This window comes from Notamacropus eugenii, chromosome 6 (genome assembly GCF_028372415.1).
Source record: "Notamacropus eugenii isolate mMacEug1 chromosome 6, mMacEug1.pri_v2, whole genome shotgun sequence".
NCBI lineage: Eukaryota > Metazoa > Chordata > Mammalia > Diprotodontia > Macropodidae > Notamacropus > Notamacropus eugenii.
Genome location: NC_092877.1, coordinates 59640040 through 59660837, shown reverse-complemented (window position 1 = coordinate 59660837; position 20798 = coordinate 59640040). Strand labels below are relative to the sequence as shown.

At 42.0% G+C, this 20798-nt stretch overlaps 1 protein-coding gene across 2 annotated transcripts in view; it reads left to right on the top strand.

The window, feature by feature from the left end:
• Positions 1 to 18131, top strand: part of WFS1 (wolframin ER transmembrane glycoprotein) — a 55476-nt gene extending 37345 nt beyond the window's left edge. For both annotated transcript variants that reach the window (XM_072620187.1, XM_072620186.1), the window contains exons 3-8: positions 39 to 121; positions 3924 to 4068; positions 4441 to 4611; positions 6378 to 6458; positions 12217 to 12362; positions 15517 to 18131. In XM_072620187.1, the coding sequence (XP_072476288.1) occupies positions 39 to 121; positions 3924 to 4068; positions 4441 to 4611; positions 6378 to 6458; positions 12217 to 12362; positions 15517 to 17322 (2432 nt within the window). In that variant the 3' untranslated portion in view covers positions 17323 to 18131. The remainder of the gene's footprint in view (positions 1 to 38; positions 122 to 3923; positions 4069 to 4440; positions 4612 to 6377; positions 6459 to 12216; positions 12363 to 15516) is intronic.
• Positions 18132 to 20798: the final 2667 nt, after the last annotated feature.

The window sequence follows — 20798 nt, the reverse complement described above, 5'->3', positions numbered from 1 at the left end:
TTCTGACCTGTGCTTTTATCTGGTTTTTCCTTTTAAAGAGATGACGAAAGAGGAAATAGAAATATCCTTTGAAGAAATTCTGGAAAAGGCCAAGGCAGGAGACCCCAAGGCACAGACAGAGGTAAGTCCATTAGTTGTTTTGTTTTGTTTGTAGTTTCAGCGTTTTGATTGTTTTTATTATACAAACAAAAAAAGGAGGAAACTAGGAACGGGATCACTTGGCCCTTTCCTTTTTCTCCTCCTAGTTCAAAATGCTTACGCCACTGAATAGACTTGCACTTGGATTCAACGCATTCAGGCTTTAGTTCAGTCTTCCCTGTGGTCTTGGCCAAAGGTGGGAAGTTCGGTGCTTTGACTGATCCAAACTTCACAGAACATTGGATTCAGTCAAAGGGCTGCACTTGAGGACCTAGAGGACCACATGTGGCTTCAAGGCTGCAGGATCCCCACCCTTGGTCTTGGCCTTTTTTGAAAACATCAGCCATGTTGACCCCCCATAGCCAGAGCTTCTGATCAGCGCCTTGTTTCCCTGAGTGTACAGGAAGTGTTGGCCCTCTTTTTACCATGTTACCTTGTGAGATCAGTGCTCGCTACACTTCTTGCAGGAAGTACAACAATTTTATGGACATTTGCTATGTCACCTGTAGTGATATCAACACAAAGAGACCTTATCCATTGTGACGTTCTCCCTGCCACTTTTTTATAAGTCCATTTTATAAGTCTGTTTTTCCTCCCAAATATCAAATATAGAAGAAAAGACCATTATTCTACCATAGCAGGCTAAGATAAAAAGGCAGATCACTGATATTTTCATTTTTATGAAAGGACAAGGGAAAGATGTATAAGAATTTGGGATTCTCAAAGGGAAGGCCCTATAGATAGGTTTCTTATTTTGAAATGCTATTGTGTCAGTAGGGTAAGACTGGTGTTGGTGGCCTCTGAAATTGACCAGCAAAATCACTACCTGTATTACAGTTGAAGTTAGATTACTATCTAAAGTTTCCTTAGAATTAGGTAAATTACTGTTTATACTCTAACTAGGATTGTGCCAGAGGGTTCAAAGCTTTTCTTTATTATCCATCATGGTTCAGGCAACTGCCTACTGACTCTTGGGAGCTTTTTCCTTCAATATCATTCATTTATTCACCTGGCATTTATTAAACACCTCCTACATGCCAAACACTGTACTAGGCTCTGAGAAGATACAGAACTGAAGACACATAGACTTCCAATAACTTGTCTCTTCTTTGTAAATTGGCTGAGTTAGTTGACTTCTGTTAGACCAGTATTGAGTTTGGAGTACCTTGTTCTTTTTCGATGTTCCCTGAACTTTGCAGAGATATTTAAAGACAGTCATAATGAAAGAGCACTGAATTTGAGGATTAAATGGCTTGGGTTCTAGTAACTGGTTCTAGCTGCAGAGGAAGGTAGAAAGAGCACTGAATTTGAGGTCAGAGGACCTGGGTTCAGATCCCACGTCTGACTCATTCTAGGTAGCATGACCATGGGCAAATCATTTTAGTCCTCTTAGCCTCAATTTCCTCATCTACAAAATGAGGAGGGTGGTGTCACTGTCTTGACTCCCATTGCTTATGGTCAATCTCCCTCTTTTCCTGATGGAGTACAAATTCTTATTGCCATGGGTTTTCTAGTGGAAGAAAGGGGCATGGTACTCATAGAAAAACAAACTTGAATTTAAGGGAAAAATGTGGGGTTCAGAAATCTTTATGGAATGAAACATAATTTCTGCTGATATTGATTCTTCTTCATTTTCAAGTAACCAAAAGGCAATCAGTTTTTGTTTTTCTTTTTTATATTTTACTTGCATAATGAGGATTCCTAGTACTGAGTTGGAAAACCTAGCTTAAAATTCTAGCTTTCTAGTTCCTGCTTTCGTGACTTTGGACCAGTCAGTTCTCTTGCCTGAGCCTTAGCTGTAAAAAAAGGAGATAAGCTTAGGAAGCTGATTCCTAAGTTCCTCTCCAACTCTAAATCCCATGGTCTGGAGGAGCTTCAAGATAAATTCCTGCCATTTAAAACAGTTGGTGCCCTTTACTGTACCTTCACTTCAAAGGTGATGCCAATGTATTTAAAATTGGGCACCTGGTTAGTAAGTGGTCCAGGGTTGAAAAGAAGTGGTGAGAGTATTGCAAAACCTTCATTAAAAGCCCTGTTTAGCTCCTGCTTAGCTCCTTAAAGACCCAGGAAAACACATTTTGAGTAGGCTAACAAGCTGGACTCTGAAAGCAGATGGCGGGATTTATCATTTAAAAAAAATAAGCCAACCTGCTTTTAAGAAAGCATAAATACTTAGAGTATAGCTCCCACACTCTGACTTTCATTAGTCATTTTCACAGGGCACAAGCAGATGTGGCAGAAGGCAGAATGAATATAAGGTAGTGACTTGGGGGGATTGATGAGAAAAGTGGAATTGTGTAGGCCTGGGCTTGCCTTTAGCTTTCGAAGAGGGAATTAAATAACCAAAATTTCCATTTATTATAAAATATTTGATTGACTCATCAAGAAAATAATGTGAAATTTTATCATACAGTTCTAAGGTTGGAACACAAATCATGTGGGAATTTTACCTGGGAATGTATAGTTATGTTATAATAACATCAGATCATATTTCTAGAATAGCATGCCAGAGTGAATAGAGATCTGGCTTTATAGACAAGAAGACTTGAGTTTGAATCCTGCCTCTGGCATATAATGATTGACCTTTGGCAAATCACTTGACTTCGCTGGTCCTTAGTTTCCTAATCTATAAAATGAAAGACTTAAAATCATTTCCAAGGTTCCTTCCAGCTTTAATTCTATGATCCCATGATGTTGATTCTCTGATTCTAGGTCTAGATTTTTTCATTTGTATCATCTTATTTTTATATTGTCTTAATTTTAAAACTATAATTTTCCTTAGATGTGTGAAATCCTCCAAGGATTTTTTTTTCATGCTGTGATGTTTAAGCCTTGTGCCCCAAATGCTTTTAGAAGAACACATCTCCATTTTCATAATGCAAGACATTGGGAAAATGAGATTCAGCATCAAAAATTTCCTTTATAGTTTGTGTAGAGAAGCATCTGTTTTTATAAAATTAGGCATGTTTGCCCTTCATGTCCATCTCGTGGTACTAAAGTCCAAGTTTCTAGAAATTCTCAATTTAGAAATTAACCTCATTCTAAAGAAGTAAGTAGTTCTCCCTCAAGCTGTGTGACTGAGTCTTTCCTTTTTTTCTGTATTTTCTGCTGTTCTGTCATTTCAGTTGTATCTGACTGTCTGTGACCCCATTTGGGGTTTTCTTGGCAAAGATACTAGAGTGGTTTGCCATTTCCTTCTCCAGCTCATTTTACAAATGATGAAACTGAGGCAAACAGGGTTAAATGACTTGCCTGTGATCACACGCCTAGTAAGTGTCTGTGACCAGATGTTGACTCACAAAGATGGTCTTCCTGACTCCAGGCTCTGCATTCTATCCACTGTGCCTCCCTAAAAATGAAGAGATTTGACTGTATGTATGGTCTCCATAGTCCTTTTCACTCTATGAGATTCTCTTTCAACTTTCTCTAACTCTGACTTTGAGGTCCTAGGAAATGGACAGATTGAACTATCTGAATTTTTAGCCAATCCTGAGATAGACATTTGGACGTTTCAGGATGAAAGCATGTGAGAATTACCAGGGACATTCAGTGGGTAGAGGGAATCCAGGAGGCTAAAAGGAGATTGAGTGGGGAATAGAGGCAGGAAGGATGGGGCAGGAGTTTGGAATATGTGGAGTAGAAATGGGACTTGGCAGGTGATTGGTCATCAGAGAAGGTAAGGTGGTGGGTCAGACAGATCATGGAAGATGATGAACTGAGTGTATAAACCAACTGAATATTATGTTAATTCAGAGGCTGTGAATCATCTTCCTTTGGGTTCCTAGGTGGGGAAACACTACCTGAAATTAGCAGATGATGCAGATGAAGAACTCAATAACTGCAGTGCTGTGGACTGGCTAATTCTTGCTGCAAAGCAAGGCCGGCGAGAGGCTGTCAAGCTGCTACGTCGATGCCTGGCAGACAGAAGAGGTGAATGTGGGGGCACTTTACTTGAAAAGCATTGTGTGGACCTGGACAAAGCTTTTTATTTAATTTTAGAGAAGAAACTCCAACCAGCTGCCCATAATTGATTGAAGAATTTTCCCTGATATTTTCTGATAGTTACTGAAACTAAGTAAAAATACAGAAGATCCCTTAATAGTATTCATCTGGTTGGTGGGAGTAGGGAGAAGTGTTGGAGTTGGGGGAGAGAAGGAGCTTATCTTTACCTGGAGGCATAAATCACCTTGGCCAAGATTTTTGAAATTAACTTGATGGAGTAATAAATTGTCAGCTCTTGTCTAATGACTTCCTGGCAATGTGGGATAATGGTGGTTAATGTTCCTCATTGTCTTTTTTTAGGCATCACGTCGGAAAATGAGCAGGAAGTGAAAAAATTGTCCTCAGAGACCGATTTAGAGAGGGCTGTGCGAAAAGCTGCCTTAGTCATGTATTGGAAACTCAACCCAAAGAAGAAAAAACAGGTGGCAGTTTCAGAGCTTCTAGAGAATGTTGGCCAAGTCAATGAACAAGGTAAATAGGTACCAGGAATGATTTCCTAAAGAGCACCAGCATTGCATGGAGTAGTGGCAAAAGTACTGGGTTTTGAGTCCAAAAGACCTGAGTTCTAGTCCCATCTTTGGGTAGGTGAGTTCAGTTTTTGACAGCCATTTCCTCATATGTAAAATAGAGGTGGTAGTACTACCTACTTCAGCAGATTATTCTGAGAGTCAAATACCTATGGGAAAGAGCTTTATAGCATTGAATTATATGCTGCACATAGAATGGCAGGGCTAGGAAGCATCTTAGAACAAAGAATACCCTAAGACAGAGTTGGAGGTGGGGTGGAGAAGGGACCTTAGAACATAGGATTCAGAGATATTGAGTTCTTTAGATTATAGAATACGAACTAGGAGGGTTCTTAGAACTAGAATTTCAGAGGTGAGAGAGACCCTTAGATAACAGAATTCATATCCTGAAGGGTCCTTAGAACATAGAATTTCTATGGGAGGGTCCTTGGGACACTGCATGTCAGAACTGGAAAGGGTCTTAAAACATAGAATTCAGACCTCAAAGAACTAAGAACATAGAATTTCAGATCACATAGTAGTGGAGTTGGGTGGAACTTTAGAACATAGTATATCAAAACTGAGAAGGTCCTTAGAATGTAGAATGCTGGAGCTGGAGAGGTCCTTAAGACACAGAATTCAGAGAAAGGGTCCTTAATACATAGAATTTCAGAGCTGAGAGGGACATTAGATCACAGAGTTTTAGAGTTAGGTGGGACCTTGGAACATAGAATGTTGGAGATGGGAGAGTCCTTAAAATATGGAATTCAGAGTTCAAAGAGTCCTTAGAACATAGAATTCCAGAGCCAGGAGGAACACTAGAACACGGAGTTTTAGAGTTAGGTAGAGCATTAGAACACACAATATCAGAGCTGAGAGGGTCCTTAAAATATGGTTTTCAGAGCTCAAAGATCCTTAGAACACAGAATTTCAGAGGTGAGAGAAAACCTCAAAGCACAGAGTTAAGTAAGATTTTAGAACTTAGAATGTCAGTGCTAGGAGGGACACTAGAATTCATTAAATCCTAGCTATCTACACGGACTATTTGTGCCTGATGCTGTGATAGAGCATTCTGAGCTTGTATTGGTCTGATCAGCCTCAGTTGGACTCATTGCAATTGACTCTAGCTTAGTGATGTCACTTTGGTCCTCTTCAAGAATGAAGGACAAAAACAACAGTATATATACATACATACACATATACATGTATGCATACACATGTGTGTATACATGTGTATATGTGATATGTGTAACAGACTGCATAAAACATATGCTCAAGATCCCACAATGCAAAAGCTTAATCAAGAAGTATTAATCTGTTATGATATTATTAATAATCTCATCACATTAAATTTATCTAACACTTTACAGCTCTGGGATACCTTCCCTTCTATCCTGTCATTTGGGCCTCACTTTGAAGTAGATAGAATTATCCCCCATCTTCAGGGGAGAACAGCAAAGCTCCAAGATTAACTCTGACTCTCTAAGTGTTAGAGGAGGTCACAGGAAATCAAAATTGAAGTGAGTAGTCAGGGAGGTCTTCATGGAAGGGGAGGAATTTAGTAGGGCCCTGTCTTGAACAGTGAGAATTTTTCTGGTAAGTGGAGGTGGGGACTTAGAGGCATGTTCCTGATATTTTTGCTTTGTAGAACTGCTTGCAGACCTTATAGCTCAGATATTTGTTCACCGGATGACTGATTTTGATTTTTGATAAACTCTTGTTGTCATGCAGATGGTGGAAAGCAGCCTGGCCCCATTCCAAAATCAATCCAGAAACAGAGAAGAATGCTGGAGCGGTTAGTCAGCAGTGAATGTAAGCACAGAATTCTTGTTTGCCCTCCGTCTTTTAATTTAAGCACCTCTTACGTGCGGGCACACACACACACACACACACACACACACACACACACACACACACACACACACACACACAAATCTTCTCTGAGGCCTGTTCCCCTCACTGCACCTTCATCTTTCTTTCTGTAGGAAGGCCTTGACATTTCATCTATTCTGATTATTTTCAGAGATGACTGAAGGATTCATATTATTTCCTATTGGGAATGATTCACCTTGTTTACCTTATCTGGGTCCTTTGAAAAGAGCTAAATTCAAAGCCCCTTCTCTGACATCCCATGTGCTAAGGTCATTCCTGGCTCAGACTCAGAAGCGACAAATGCTCTTTATATTATATCACCTTTTAAAGAGAGATATTCAAAGAATCTGAAGCCCTTTGGGAACATAGTCACCTTTACATCATTTTAAAAGAAACATTGTATTCGTGGATGAGCGCATCATCTTGTAAAGAAGCCACGATCTGAAGATACTATGGACTTTTCATAAAAAAATAACTGATTATCCTTCTCTAGCATCTTAAGAGTTAGGAAGTACTTTTCCTCATAGCAACCTACTGAGTTGGGTAGTGTAATTATTCCCATTTTACAGATAAAGAAATTAAGGGCCAGAGAGATGAACTTCACTACCCAGAGGCACATAGCTAGTAACTGTTAAAAGTGGAATTCCAACCCAAGAATCCTGACTCCCCATACACTTTGAAGGAGTGAGGCTGATGACTGCACAGCTCTGCCTCACTTCAGTCCAGTTCACGAGCAAGCCTCTTTGAGAACAGAGGACACAAACAGCAGTAAATGGGAAGGCACTCAGGGACCAACTAATCCAGCCAGTACCTGATCAAGCCATGCTCTCTGCAACATACCTGGAAAACCTTAATGGCTTGTCAGCCTCCATTGAAAGGACTCCACCAACTCCTAAATCAGCTCATATTCCACAACTGATGAGCTTGGTTTAGGGAGTTTTTCTCTCCCTTAAGTTTTGTCCATCAATCCTGATTTCTACCTAGTGCTCCTTATTCTCTCTGGGGTAAACAGCAGAATAGTGTGATGATGACGATGATGATGGTGATAGCATTTATATAAGACTTAAAGGTCTGTAGAGTGCCTTACAAATATCTCATTTGATACTCACAACAACCCTGGGCAGTAGATGTTGTTTTTTTTTTTTACAGATTTTATTTTACAGATAAGGAAACTGAGGCAGGCAGAAGTTAAGTGATTTGCCCAAAGTCACATAGCAAATAAGTGTCTGAGACTGGCTTTGACTTTGGGTCTTCCCAACTCCAGGTGTATTGCTTTGTCTTCTGAGCCATGGAGTGTTGGACTCAGTCAGGGAGACCAGGGTTCAGATCCTACCTCTGAGATTACCAGCAAGACATTTGACTGCTCTGTGCCTCAGTTTCTTCATTTAAAAAATGAGAGGATTGACTGAACAACTTCAAAGGCCTCATCCAGCTCTGAATCTCTAATCAATCCTGTGATGTGAGTCATTGTTAGGTAACATTGTCGCCATCTTACACTCTGGAAAATCCACTAGAAAGGGAGACACATTGATTTTAATTTAGCACAAAAATGCCAAAGTTTATACTCATGATTAATTAGTATGATTAATGTAATGATTAACTAGTATGATTCATTTATTCTAATGATTAATTAGTATTAGTAATGATTAAATTCATGTATACTAATGCTCTACTATTTGTTGTTTAGCGAGGAGAGATGTGAGAGTACCATGGGGGAGGCCTCAGGTGCAGAAAGGAGAATTTGTCACAGTTGGAAAGAACCCCTCTGACACCTAGATGGTATCCCTGGTTACTTCCAGCTCTGACATTCTCTATACACAGCCCTGTTAATAGGCCAAGGGCCATCCCCAACTTTGTCCCTGGGTGCTTCCTCACCAGAGCTTGGGGCTCATGGCCTGCTTGTCCAGCACCTCTCTTCCAGCTATTTTCCCTGTCTTGACTCTCCTCCTTACCCACTAAAAACCCTTTTTAGGATAAAAGTCATCATTCTCAGCAGATTGCTGCAGACCTCTGGCTCAGCTTCTGAGGGGACTGTGAAACAATTTGGCCAGGAATTTTACTGCAGGTTTAAGTAACAGCTGAAGTAATAGAATAGTAAATGAATCAACATATTCCTATGGACAGGCACTGGTACACCCTTTAAAAAAAAAATAAGAGGGATGTGGGGGGAAATTTGTCATCAAAAAACTGGGTGGGGGGAAGCTAGGAAGAATGGAAGCTAGAAAATATTTTGAATATCAATTTTTAATTAAAAAAACTTTTTGGTGTCAGGTACCTAATGGCATTCAGAACAGAAAAGTTTCTGTAAGACACTTAGAGTAGGAGGTTGTTAACGCTTCCTGACAAGAGAATTTGAAAGAGATGGTGGAGATTACGGGAAATAATTCCTCCCATTCCATTCAGTTTTGACTTCCAAATGATTTGTGATTTGTATTTTGTTAATGGAGTCTTATGGGCAGCTCTTTGCTGGATCTGCTATCAGCTAGCTATGTGACCCTAGGTAAGTCACTTTCTTTCTCCCTAAAGACAGCTAGATGGCACAGTGGTTAGAGCACTGAAGCTCAAATCTGGCCTCAGACACAAGCTGTGTGACTCTGGGCAGGCCACTTCACCTCTGTCTGCCTCAGTTTCTTCATCTGTAAAAATATTAATCACAATAGCACCTCCCCCTCAGGGCTAGTATGCGGATCCAATGAGATATTTGTAAAGTGTTTGTGAACCTATAGTACTGTATAAATGCTCTGTGTTATTATTCATTCTCTGGTCCCCAGTGTGCTTGTTGGTTTAATGCAGACATGGGCATCATTTTGATGATTTCTAAGGTTCCTTCCAACTCTGGGATTTGATCATTTAGATAAAATAGTATCTGTGTAGATGCAGCACTGGCTGCTTTTCAAAGCACTTTCAAAATCTTGTTTCTTTATCCTCCTCATCAACATGCTTTCCTTTGTAAGTGCAGGGCTCAGTACTAGATGCTGAGGGGGATGAGACTCAAAGAGCTTATGGTTTAGCTAGGGAGATTTTGTGTATGTATACACACACAGACATATATACACATACACCCACACACACGTGTGTGGGTGTGGGTGTGGGTGTGGCAGCTAGGTGGCTCAGTGGATAGAGTGCTAGACCTAGAGTCAGGAAGACTCAAGTTCAAATCCAGCCTCGGACACTTGCAAGCTACGTGACCTTGGGCAAGTCACTTAACCCAGTTTGCCTCAGTTTCCTCATCTGTAAAATGAACTGGAGAAGGAAATGACAAACCACTCCAAGACCTTTGCCAAGAAACCCCACATGGGATCATGAAGAGTGGGACATGACTGAAAAATGACTAAACAACAAACAAAATATGGATAGATTTGTGCATGTGTACATGTACATATGGACATTTTTATATGTTTTATATATGGGTATTATATGTAATATGTTAAATATAGATATGTATACACATATATATGAGTATATGTGGCACCTGGGTACGTGCATGTGTGTATATGTATATAGATATAGTGTGTGTCTTTTCATGTTTGTACACATAGATGCATGTAGTAATTACTAAGTGAATGTTGCCGCTCTCAGGCTCCAGCCCGTGCTTCCAGCCTTCCCTCCCTCTGCCTCATTCCTTGCCCTGTGTGCTAAGTACTGGGTGTACAAAGACAGACAAAAACACCCTCATTGCCTTCAAGAAGCTTACATCTTAACGGAAGAGATCAAGCAAACACTATGTAAATGGGAAGAAATCTCAGAGGGAAGGTAGCTTGGGTAGAGGGACTGGAAAAGGTGTCCTCTGGAAAGCAAGATTTGAATTGAATCTTTTAGGGAACCAGGAGGCAGAGGTGAAGAAAGAGGGTGTTCCAGGTACAGGGCACAGTCAGTGAAGACAGAGTTGGCGGATGAATCGCCATGAACAAAAACAACATTACAGGAGTGTAAAGAACATGGAAAGAAGTTATGTGTAAGAAGGCTGGAAAGGTTGGAAGGGGTCCAATTATAAAGGTCTTTGGAAGCCAAACAGGAGTTGATACTTAACCCTGGAAGTAATAGGGAGCCACTGAATTTGACCACAAAGGAACATCAGATCATGGAGGATATTTAGGAAGACCACATGGCAGCTGAGTGGGAGATGGACTAAAGGGGAGGAGAGTCTTGAGGCAGGACAGGCATCAACCTCCAGGTTATTGCGATAGTCCAAAGGGGAGGAGATGAGGGTCTGCATAAAGGAATAGCTCATTAGCCCCAAAGGTCCCCTTTTAGAAGGAAGTTAATCATTTGTATGTTGCTGGTCATTTATTCAGTCATTTCAGTCATGTCTGACTCTCTATGACCCCATTTGAGATTTTCTTGGCCAAGATACTGGAGTGGTTTGCTATTTGTTTCTCCAGTTCATTTTGTAGATGAAGAAATGGAGGCAAACAGGGTTAAGTGACTTGCCCAGGGTCACACAGTTAGTAAGTGTCTGAGGCCAGATTTGAACTTGGATCTGCCTGGCTCCACGTCTGGCACTCTATCCACTGTGTCACCTAAATGACTGCCCAGTCATTTGCATACCTAGTGGTAGGCAAAACAACTGGACTGGTTGACATATAAGCTGTTATCACTGGAAGTTATGGTGTTCTTGCCCTTGCTACCACTACATTTTGTAAGAGAATAGATGTAGCTGTGGTACCTGGGGCTGATGGGCCTCTCCAGTCGCTGCTTGCTGCCTCAGACGAGACAGCAGCAGGATCTCAGAGTGGCACAGAGGCAGTCATTAGTAACTCTCCATTTCATCTTCCCATGTATCATTTTCTTTTCCCCATCTCTTCTTACAAAACTTTTGCCTCCCACTCTTCCCAGCCCCGTTTTAAAATTTAGGTTCCAGCAAGCATTTATTCTAATAACTGCAGTGGCTGACACAGAGATAAGCTCTTCACATACATTATCTCATTTGACAGCGCTCTGTGGTAGGTACTAGAGCAATGATTATTCTCCTTATAGGGTGTAGGAAGCAGTCTTAGAGCTAGTGACTGCTTGAGGTAGGATTCGAAGCCAGATCTCCCTGACTCTGGGACCATGGCTCTTTTCCAGGTCCACTTGTCTCTGTTCCCCTCCCCCAGGTGTTGTCCACAATGTTCCAGAAACCTTTTCACCTTGGAAACACATTAGATGGCGATGTAAATAGAGTACTGGCCTTGGAGTTAGGAGGACCTGAGTTCAAATCCAGCCTCAGACACTAGCTCTCTGACCCTGGGCAAGTCACCTAACCCACATTGCCTCCCCCACACCCTCAAAAAAAAGAAATTCCCCTCCACGCCTGTGATTGTCTGGTTCTACCTAGAAGCTCCATTTTTAGAAGGATGCCTAGTCCAACCAGGTTTACTTGTTGACTTGGCTTGACTCTTTCCATGATACCATACTTCGTTTTAGTGTTTTATTGTTTCCAGAGCACTGTTCTAAGCCCTAGGTAAGACACAAAGTTTAAGGAGGACCCACTGGTCCAGCTCACAGGCTAGTAGAGGAGATCAACATAGACAGAAATAATAATACAAAAGACCTGCTAAGTGCTAGCTATAGGGAGGTACAGACAAGGTACTATGACAAGATCAGGGGCCTTCTTTCGGCCTCAAATGTTTCCTTTCTGTTCTAGGGCTGACTTGCCCATCGTCTCTGTAAAGGGAACACTTTGGTTTATTTGCCTGTGTCTTCTCTCCTAACCTAGCTAAGAACTATGTCGCCCTGGATGACTTTGTTGAAATAACCAAGAAGTATGCCAAGGGAATCATCCCCAGCAGCCTTTTTCTGCAGGATGATGATGATGATGACCTGGCAGGGAAGAGCCCAGAAGACCTCCCCTTGCGCCTGAAGGTCAGTGAGAACTTGGGTCCCCTCCCCATAAGGAAACGTCAGGCATGACGATCTTCCTTTTTGTAAAATGAAGGCAGTGGTGGTGAATGAGGTGACCTTGCTGAGTCTCTGGAACTATCATCCTTATCAAAATAACCAAGAGGAAGGAGGATCATCGGGTGCATTCGTAATGTGGCTGCATGTGTGTATTAATAATTTACCCAATAGCAATGGTAATGGACCCAGATAGAGAACTTTACATTTGGCAAAGAATTTGGCATACATTTTCTCATTTGATCTATACAGCCCTTCAAGGGAAGTACTATGGATATCATCCCCATTCTGAAGAAAAGGAAACTGAAGCTTAGTGGGGTGAATTGAATTGACCATGTTCACACACAAGCTGGATTTGAGTTTGGACCTTCCTGATTGTCTCCACCATAGTGTGCTACCTAACAGCATCTATGTGGGCTCTAAGCCTCAAAAGCCCCCTTCAGGCTAACGTAGAAAGGGGAGTAATGAAGGATGAGGATGGAAAGACAGATTGGGGGCTAAATCATGAAGAACTTTAAAAGCCCCAAATACCCATTTATCCCAGCATCTTCCAAAAGGCAGCGTGCTGTCTGGAGTTATTAAAGCATAAAACTAAGAGCTCTATTTTATCCTAGAGGCAGAAGGTGCCTGCCAGAGTTTATTGAGGAAGGGAGGGATATGGTGAGATCTATACAGAAAGGGATAATATACTTACATGTGAGCCATGCTTGGGACCTCCATTTGCTAACTGAAACTAAGCCAGGCCAACTCTGCCCCTTTGACCTGGGATTCTTTGTCTTGTCTGAACCTTACCAATCTCTGGACTCTAGCCTGAGACTCTCATTTTGATCCCCAGAGCCTGGGTCCCAAGGCTGCCATTTGGTCCCTTGTTCCCCCTTTCCCCCACCTCCTTCTCTATCCCTTGGGTAGTTGGGGTGCTCTGGCACAAGCACAGCACTGCCCCAGGCACATTGGGCCCAGTACTGAGCTTGGCAATAAGAAGGTCAGGTTCATCTCTCAGCTCTGTAATTTCATCCCCGTAAAAGTCACTCAGGATCTAGGAGTTTGGCCCTCGTCAGTACAGTGGGGATTATAATTCTTACCTTCCCCATTGTATAGGGTTAGAAAGAAGGAATGAGAAGCCTCCATGTTCATTACTAGTGTTGTAACACTTGTACTTACTCTACCCTGCCAGGCCTAGAGGCCTGAGGGCTACCCGAGTCTTACCTTACCTATCGCAGGTCTTCGGCTGGCCAAACCGGATAAACGTATGAGAGAAGAGACTTTCCAGAGTCGAACAAGGGTTAGGCTTTATTCAGGGTCTTGGTTACATGTGCAGGGGGAACTCTTCCTTAGGAGAGAGAGAAATCTCCCAAGGAGGCAAAGATCTTACAGTAAGAGAATGAAAGCAGAAGTGGAAGTGGGGAGAGAGGGGAGAGGGAAGAACGAAGAGAGGAGAGAAGGAAGAGGGGCCTTCTGTCCTGTAAGGGCCCCTCAGCGCTAAGCGTGCCTTCAGGCTTTCCTGACCCTACTTAAGCTCTCCAGCTGCATAGTTTGCACCTGAATACCGTGCCAGTTAGATAACAATAGGTGTGCTCAGATCTGGGCCAATCTCGAGGGTGGGGATGCTCTCTCCCAGCACTTTTCTCACGGGAAGAGGCGGAAATGCACAAGATAGCTCGGTCTCACACCTCAATTCCCTGCTGTTCCCTGGGGGGCCTCATGAGAACTCTAAGGTTTAGAAGCTCTCACCTTTACCCGCCCGAGACTGTCCACATGGAACTGAGCTTACACCCCCAACACTACCCAAGTCGTTAGGTTGGACCACTAGAGAACTTTGTAAACCTTGAAAAGCTCTATGGAAATGTGGGCCATGGTTATTGCTGTTAATAACAACAATGATGATATTACCTCCTACAACCTCAAAATTCCAGACTACAAAAATATAGTTCAGTTATAGAGTTTGGTCATAAGGGAAGAGAGCATGTAATTCAGCAGTAGACAAGCTTTGGGCAATCTGAAGTGGGCATGAAACAGTTCTGTCCCTCATCCGGCCTAGGGCAGCTTCTAAGGCTTACTAAGTTATCCTAAAGCTTATCTCGTTTATCCCAACTAGGTCCTTGGTCCCCTTGATCTCCTCTAAGGCTCTACCACATCATCTTCCCCTTCTCAAAAAGATAAATAAGAACTATAGTAATAATAGTTAGCATTCGTGTAGCACTTTAATATTTGCCAATTTACACATTTTATCTCATTTTATCGTCACAGCAACCCTGAGACATAGGTACTATAATTATCCCCATTTTACAGATAGGGAAACTAAAGTGGGCAGACATGACTTGTCAAGGGTCACTCAGGTTAGGGACTGAGGTGGGCTCTCAATTCCAGTGTCCTGACTTCAAGTCAACCACTCTATCCATAGCATCACCTAGCTGCCTTTTTCTCCCCTGAACATCTTCCATGTAATTTTGGATTTGCTTCCTCACCCAGGCTCTCTGGAAAGAATTTATTTGTCCATTCTGCCATCACAGGCTGATTCTTTGCCTATCAGGAGGGTTTTTGACTATTAGATGGCTTCTGGTGCTTTAATCACAAAGATTTTGTGAATTGTTTTCTACGTGCCAGGCTTAATGCTAGGGAATAGAAGGAAAGAGAGACAGACAGACATCCTCCTCTGAAGGAGCTCACATTCTGGTAGAGGGAGAAAACACATCTGAAAGATTTCCGATTCAAAGTGCATAGAAATGCCCAGGAATCCTAAGGATTTGGTGGCAGATTGATGAAAAGACCTAGGCATCCTTCAGATGCATCAGTAGGTCAGATGGCAATGCCTGGGAGTTTAGAGGGTATAAAAACAGAACAGCCGAAAAGCCTGGAGGAATCGGTGCCTGGAGGGACCCTGGAAAGACATTCATTTTTTAAAAATGCTCCATTCGGTAGAAGACTTTGTTTGACTTTCTAGAAAGCTTTGGAAGTACCAACAAAGTCCAGTACAGCTGACTATACTGAATCATATAAATGTCGAAAGTGTTTTGTTATGGTTTTTAGAGGCAGAATGAGAGGAAATGGCTTTTATGACATACTTCTTATTTCAAACTTTGGTACACACACACCCTTACAATTTCATTTTCTTCCTTCCTAGGTTGTGAAATACCCACTTCATGCCATCATGGAAATCAAAGAGTATCTGATCGACATGGCTTCTAAAGCAGGCATGCACTGGCTCTCCACTATAATCCCAACCCATCACATCAATGCTCTCATCTTTTTCTTCATCATCAGCAACCTGACAATCGATTTTTTTGCATTTTTCATCCCATTAGTCATCTTTTACCTGTCTTTCATTTCCATGGTGATCTGCACTTTGAAGGTTTTTCAAGACAGTAAGGCCTGGGAGAACTTTCGAACCCTCACTGACTTACTGTTGCGCTTTGAGCCCAATTTGGATGTCGAGCAAGCCGAGGTTAACTTTGGCTGGAACCACTTAGAGCCCTATGTCCACTTTCTGTTGTCTGTGTTCTTTGTCATTTTCTCTTTCCCTATAGCCAGCAAAGAGTGGATCCCTTGCTCTGAGCTGGCTGTCATTTCCATTTTCTTCACCGTGACAAGTTACATGAGTTTGAGTACTTCGGCCGAGCCTTACACCCGAAGAGCATTGGTGGTTGAAGTCACTGCTGGCTTGCTCTCTGTATTGAAGACTTTGCCTGTCGATTGGCACTACCTGAAATTCCTTGGTCAAACGTTTTTTACTGTCCCCATAGGTCACTTTGTCATACTGAATGTGAGCGTCCCATGTTTCCTATTTATGTATCTCTTTTACCTCTTCTTTAGGATGGCCCAGCTGAGGAATTTCAAAGGTACTTATTGCTACTTGGTCCCTTACTTGGTGTGTTTCATGTGGTGTGAACTGTCTGTTGTCATTCTGCTTGAGTCCTCTGGTCTTGGTCTTATCCGAGCATCAATTGGCTATTTTCTCTTCCTCTTTGCCCTTCCAATTCTGGCAGTTGGCATTGCCTTGATGTGCATTGTCCAGTTTTCTAGATGGTTTATCTCCTTGGAGCTCACTAAAATCATGGTCACCATGGTGCTGTGCAGCATACCCCTGCTCTTACGCTGGTGGACAAAAGCCAACTTCTCTGTGGTTGAGATGGTGAAGTCCTTAACCAAGAGCTCCATCGTCAAGCTTATCCTTGTGTGGATCACAGCCATTGTGCTCTTCTGTTGGTTCTATGTCTATCGATCAGAAGGAATGAAGGTCTACAACTCAACTTTGACCTGGCAACAGTACGGCTTCCTGTGTGGACCCCGGTCCTGGAAGGAAACCAACATGGCACGCACACAGATTTTGTGTAGCCATCTGGAAGGACACAGGGTCACGTGGACAGGGCGATTCAAATATGTCAGGGTTACCGATATTGATAACAGTGCCGAGTCTGCGATAAACATGCTCCCATTCTTCATCGGAGACTGGATGAGGTGCTTATATGGCGAGGCCTACCCCAGCTGCCTCCCTGGAAACATTAGCACTGCAGAAGAAGAGCTCTGTCGGCTCAAGTATCTTGCCAAACACGAGTGCCACATTAAAAAGTTTGATAGGTACAAGTTTGAAATAACAGTGGGCATGCCCTACAGCAAACTTGGAAACAAGACCATTGAGGAAGACGACATTACCAAAGATATTGTACTGAGGGCCAGCAGTGAGTTTAAAAACATCTTGCTCAACCTGAGACAGGGCAGCATTATTGAGTTTAGCACGATTCTAGAAGGTCGGCTCGGCAGCAAGTGGCCGGTCTTTGAATTGAAGGCAATCAGCTGTCTCAATTGCATGGCCCAACTTGCCCCCGCAAGGCGGCACGTGAAGATCGAACATGACTGGAGAAGCACTGTACATGGCGCCATTAAATTTGTGTTTGATTTTTTCTTCTCTCCCTTCTTATCAGCAGCTTGATCAGCAGCCTATCCAGTGGGTAGTGCCATTCAGTATACCTAGATTACACTCTGTTCCCCTTACCCTTAGCTTGACTTCTCCACCAGGCTGCTTGTAACATTACATTTAGAAGTGTGTGTTAATTGAGTGTGTTGATTCCGTACCACTGGCATTTACATGGCCCCAAGCCCTAATGAACTTCATAAAGAAAAAAAACTTTAACTTTTTCTGTTTATGAATGCAGACTATCATTGGAAATTGCATGCACACAGGCTTATCTAAAGCCCAAAGTTTGCTGTGGTCATTGGAATAAAAAAAAAAATGCTTGATATTAAAAGCACTTTATAGATAATACCTCCTCCCCTGTTATATACCTTTGGATTTATTGTTGTTGTTATTGTTTAAAAAATATGAGCCGAAAGTATCTGATGTGTAAGGAAAGTTATGTTAATTTGTATTTATTCACTTGTTAACACTAGTTTTAACTGTATGGTGACATATAGAACTAACTGAACTCAGGTGGGTTTTGAACTGATCTCTGGGTTTATTTCAAGGCCAGAGTTTTCAGTTTCAATGGGACACAACTTTGATCGAGAATATATTCCTTGCCAGGTTTCAGTGTACATACGGTATAGCGCCTTGAATGGTCTCAATCCTGTATAAAACGACTGCTGTGTGTGGGAATGTGCCAAGTCTAATCCATATTGATTTGTACACCTCAGCGCTGGGCGCTCTGCCCCAAGTATTCACAAAAGTTTGATGATCTTTAATGCTGTACAGAAGAAAAATCAGGGGCCAGAAGAGGCTGAAATAAAACATTTGTGGTCATATTCCTTGGTTGGTGTGATTTGAAAACTTTCTTGCGGCAGACAAGCACAAAGGCTAGAAACCAATTTCACCCGGAATTAGGACACTTGATTTTAAATATCAAAAATTTAACTCGTTTTGTCTATAAACCTTTTTTGTTCTTGGAAAAATGAGCACCAAAACGAATCAGTGAATCAAGCATTCATTCAGCATTTTGCTATGCACTGGGGATACGAAGAAAGACAAAAACAGCCATGGCCCTCCAGGAATTCACATCCCATTAAGATGTATACAGGTATAGACAAGATACACTCACATTATATACAAAGCAATCTTGTAGAAGGTAGCTCTTGAACTGAGAAAATCAGGAAAAGTAAAAGATGGTGTTGAGTAGGGGGGACACCCTTCTCATCCTGTTCAGTTATAGACTGGGATGATAGATGAAGAGTCATGCATGAGGAACAAACAGCAAGTAGAACAGGCTGGACAGTGCTGTCTGTAGAGAAAATATTGTACCAAGATGACTAGAAAATTGAAAAGAGACCAGATTGTAAGGAGCTTTATTTATACTAGAAATACTAGTAATACTAGATGTTTGGCCTAGAGGCCGATAAGCTACCCGAGTCTTCTTACCTTTCGTCCAGGTCTTCGGTGGCCAACCGGATAATCGTATTAAGAGAAGAGACTTTCCAGAGTCAAACAAGGGTTAGGCTTTATTCAGGGTCTTAGTTATGTATCCATATGCAGGGTGAGTTCTTTCCCAGGAGAAAGGAATCCTCCTCCTCCCAAGGGGCAAGGATCATACAGCAAGAAGATGGGAGCGGAAGAGGGGAGGGACCCCTGGAGGGGACCCCGCAGCAAGAAGAAGAGCTTTAGGCTTTCCTGTCCCTACTTAAGCTCTCCTGCCACATAGTTTGCACATGAATACCATGCGTGCTCTCAGCCCCTAGCTAATTAACAACAGGTGTGCTCAGACCACGGATCAATCTCAAGGGTGGGATGCTCTCCCCAACAAGTTTCCCACTGAGAAGAGGTGGAAATGCACGAGATAGCCCATGTTTCATGCCTCAATCCCCAGCTGTTCCCTGGGGGGCCTCGTGAGAATTCTGAGGTTCAGAAGTCCTCACTTTTACCTGCTCGAGACTGTTCACGTGAAAACTGAGCTTCCACCCCCAACAACTAGAAAAGCCTGCTGGGATGTTAATAATGCGATGACTTGCTCATTTCAAATATTTTTGGAATATGAATGTAGTGGCCTGAAGAAGTGTGTTTAAGCATGTCATAAATACGCTCTGTGTATATTCAAGTTCAGTTTAACAAACATTAAGCATTATTGCATATGCATATGCTAGGTACTGAGGCTGAAATAAAACATCTGAGGAACTTGAATCTCTGATTATAACACTTAGATATGAATATAGACAAAGCAATTCCAAAAGGGCAAATTTAGAAAAGTCCTGTATAGGAGGTGGTGCCAGAGCTAGGGACTCCGAGGCAGAAAGGAGAAAGTGCATTTCAGACATGGGGGACCACTTTTGTAATGCCATGAGGGCAGGAGATTAAAAGTTGTGTATTGGGAACTGGCATTTGGGATAGACAGTTTGAAGGCAGAAAAATATGAAATAAAAGCAGAAAGTTAAGTAGGAAACATCATGGATTTTGTGTGTATATGTGTGTGTATATGTATATACATATATATATACATATACATATATACATGCATACATCTATGTATATATACTCATATATGTATATGCACATACATATATACATATATACTCTCCACCAATAAAGATTGTAACACTTCCTCATCTTAGTAAAGGTAGTTAAAATTCACCACCCCATGGCCACTCTACTTAGCCTGGTGCAGTAGATAGAATGCCAGACCTGGAGTCAGGAAGACCTGAGTTTGAATCTGACCTTAAACACTAGCAGTGTGATTTTGGGCAAGTCACTTAATCCTGTTTGCCTCAATTTCCTCATCTGTGAAATGAACTAAGAAGGAAATGGCAAACCACTTTAGTGTCTTTGCCAAGAAAACCCCAAATGGGGTCACAAAGAGTCAAACACAACTGAACAACAACGCAGTCTGGTTCTCAAATGACAGCCACACCTCTCATTCCTAGCTCCGTATTCAAACCTTTTTTTTGGTTTAAACTATCTGTGCTTGCATTCTGATCATATGACCTTCAAAAGCCCAAGATCACTTCGAGGCCACAGAAATGTCAAGGATGCACATGAACACTGGTTTGTATGCAGATTTTATCTAGCTATGCCTTTTTTTGACCCCTCATGGCTTCTAAATATTGGACCTTTAATTCAAAACATTAGAAAATGGGTGCTTCATCATATTATCCACAAGTAGAAAGGGATCTTAGTATCTAGTCCAAAGTCCTCATAAACTTCCCTGTTATCTATAGGATCAAATATAAAATTTATTTGGCTTTGAAAACCCTGCACATCCTTCCCCCTTCCAGTCTCTTTACGCCCCACTTTTCTCCACCTTTTCTAAGATGCAGAAACCCCTTGCCTCCTTGCTGATTCTCATACAATACTGTAGCAGTTTCACTGGCTGTCCCCCTGCCCAGAATGCCTTCCATCATTCAAGTCCCAGCTAGAAGTGTAGCTTCTGCAAGAAGTCTCTTCTTGATATTCCTTAATCTTGGTGCCTTCCCTCTGTTGATTATCTC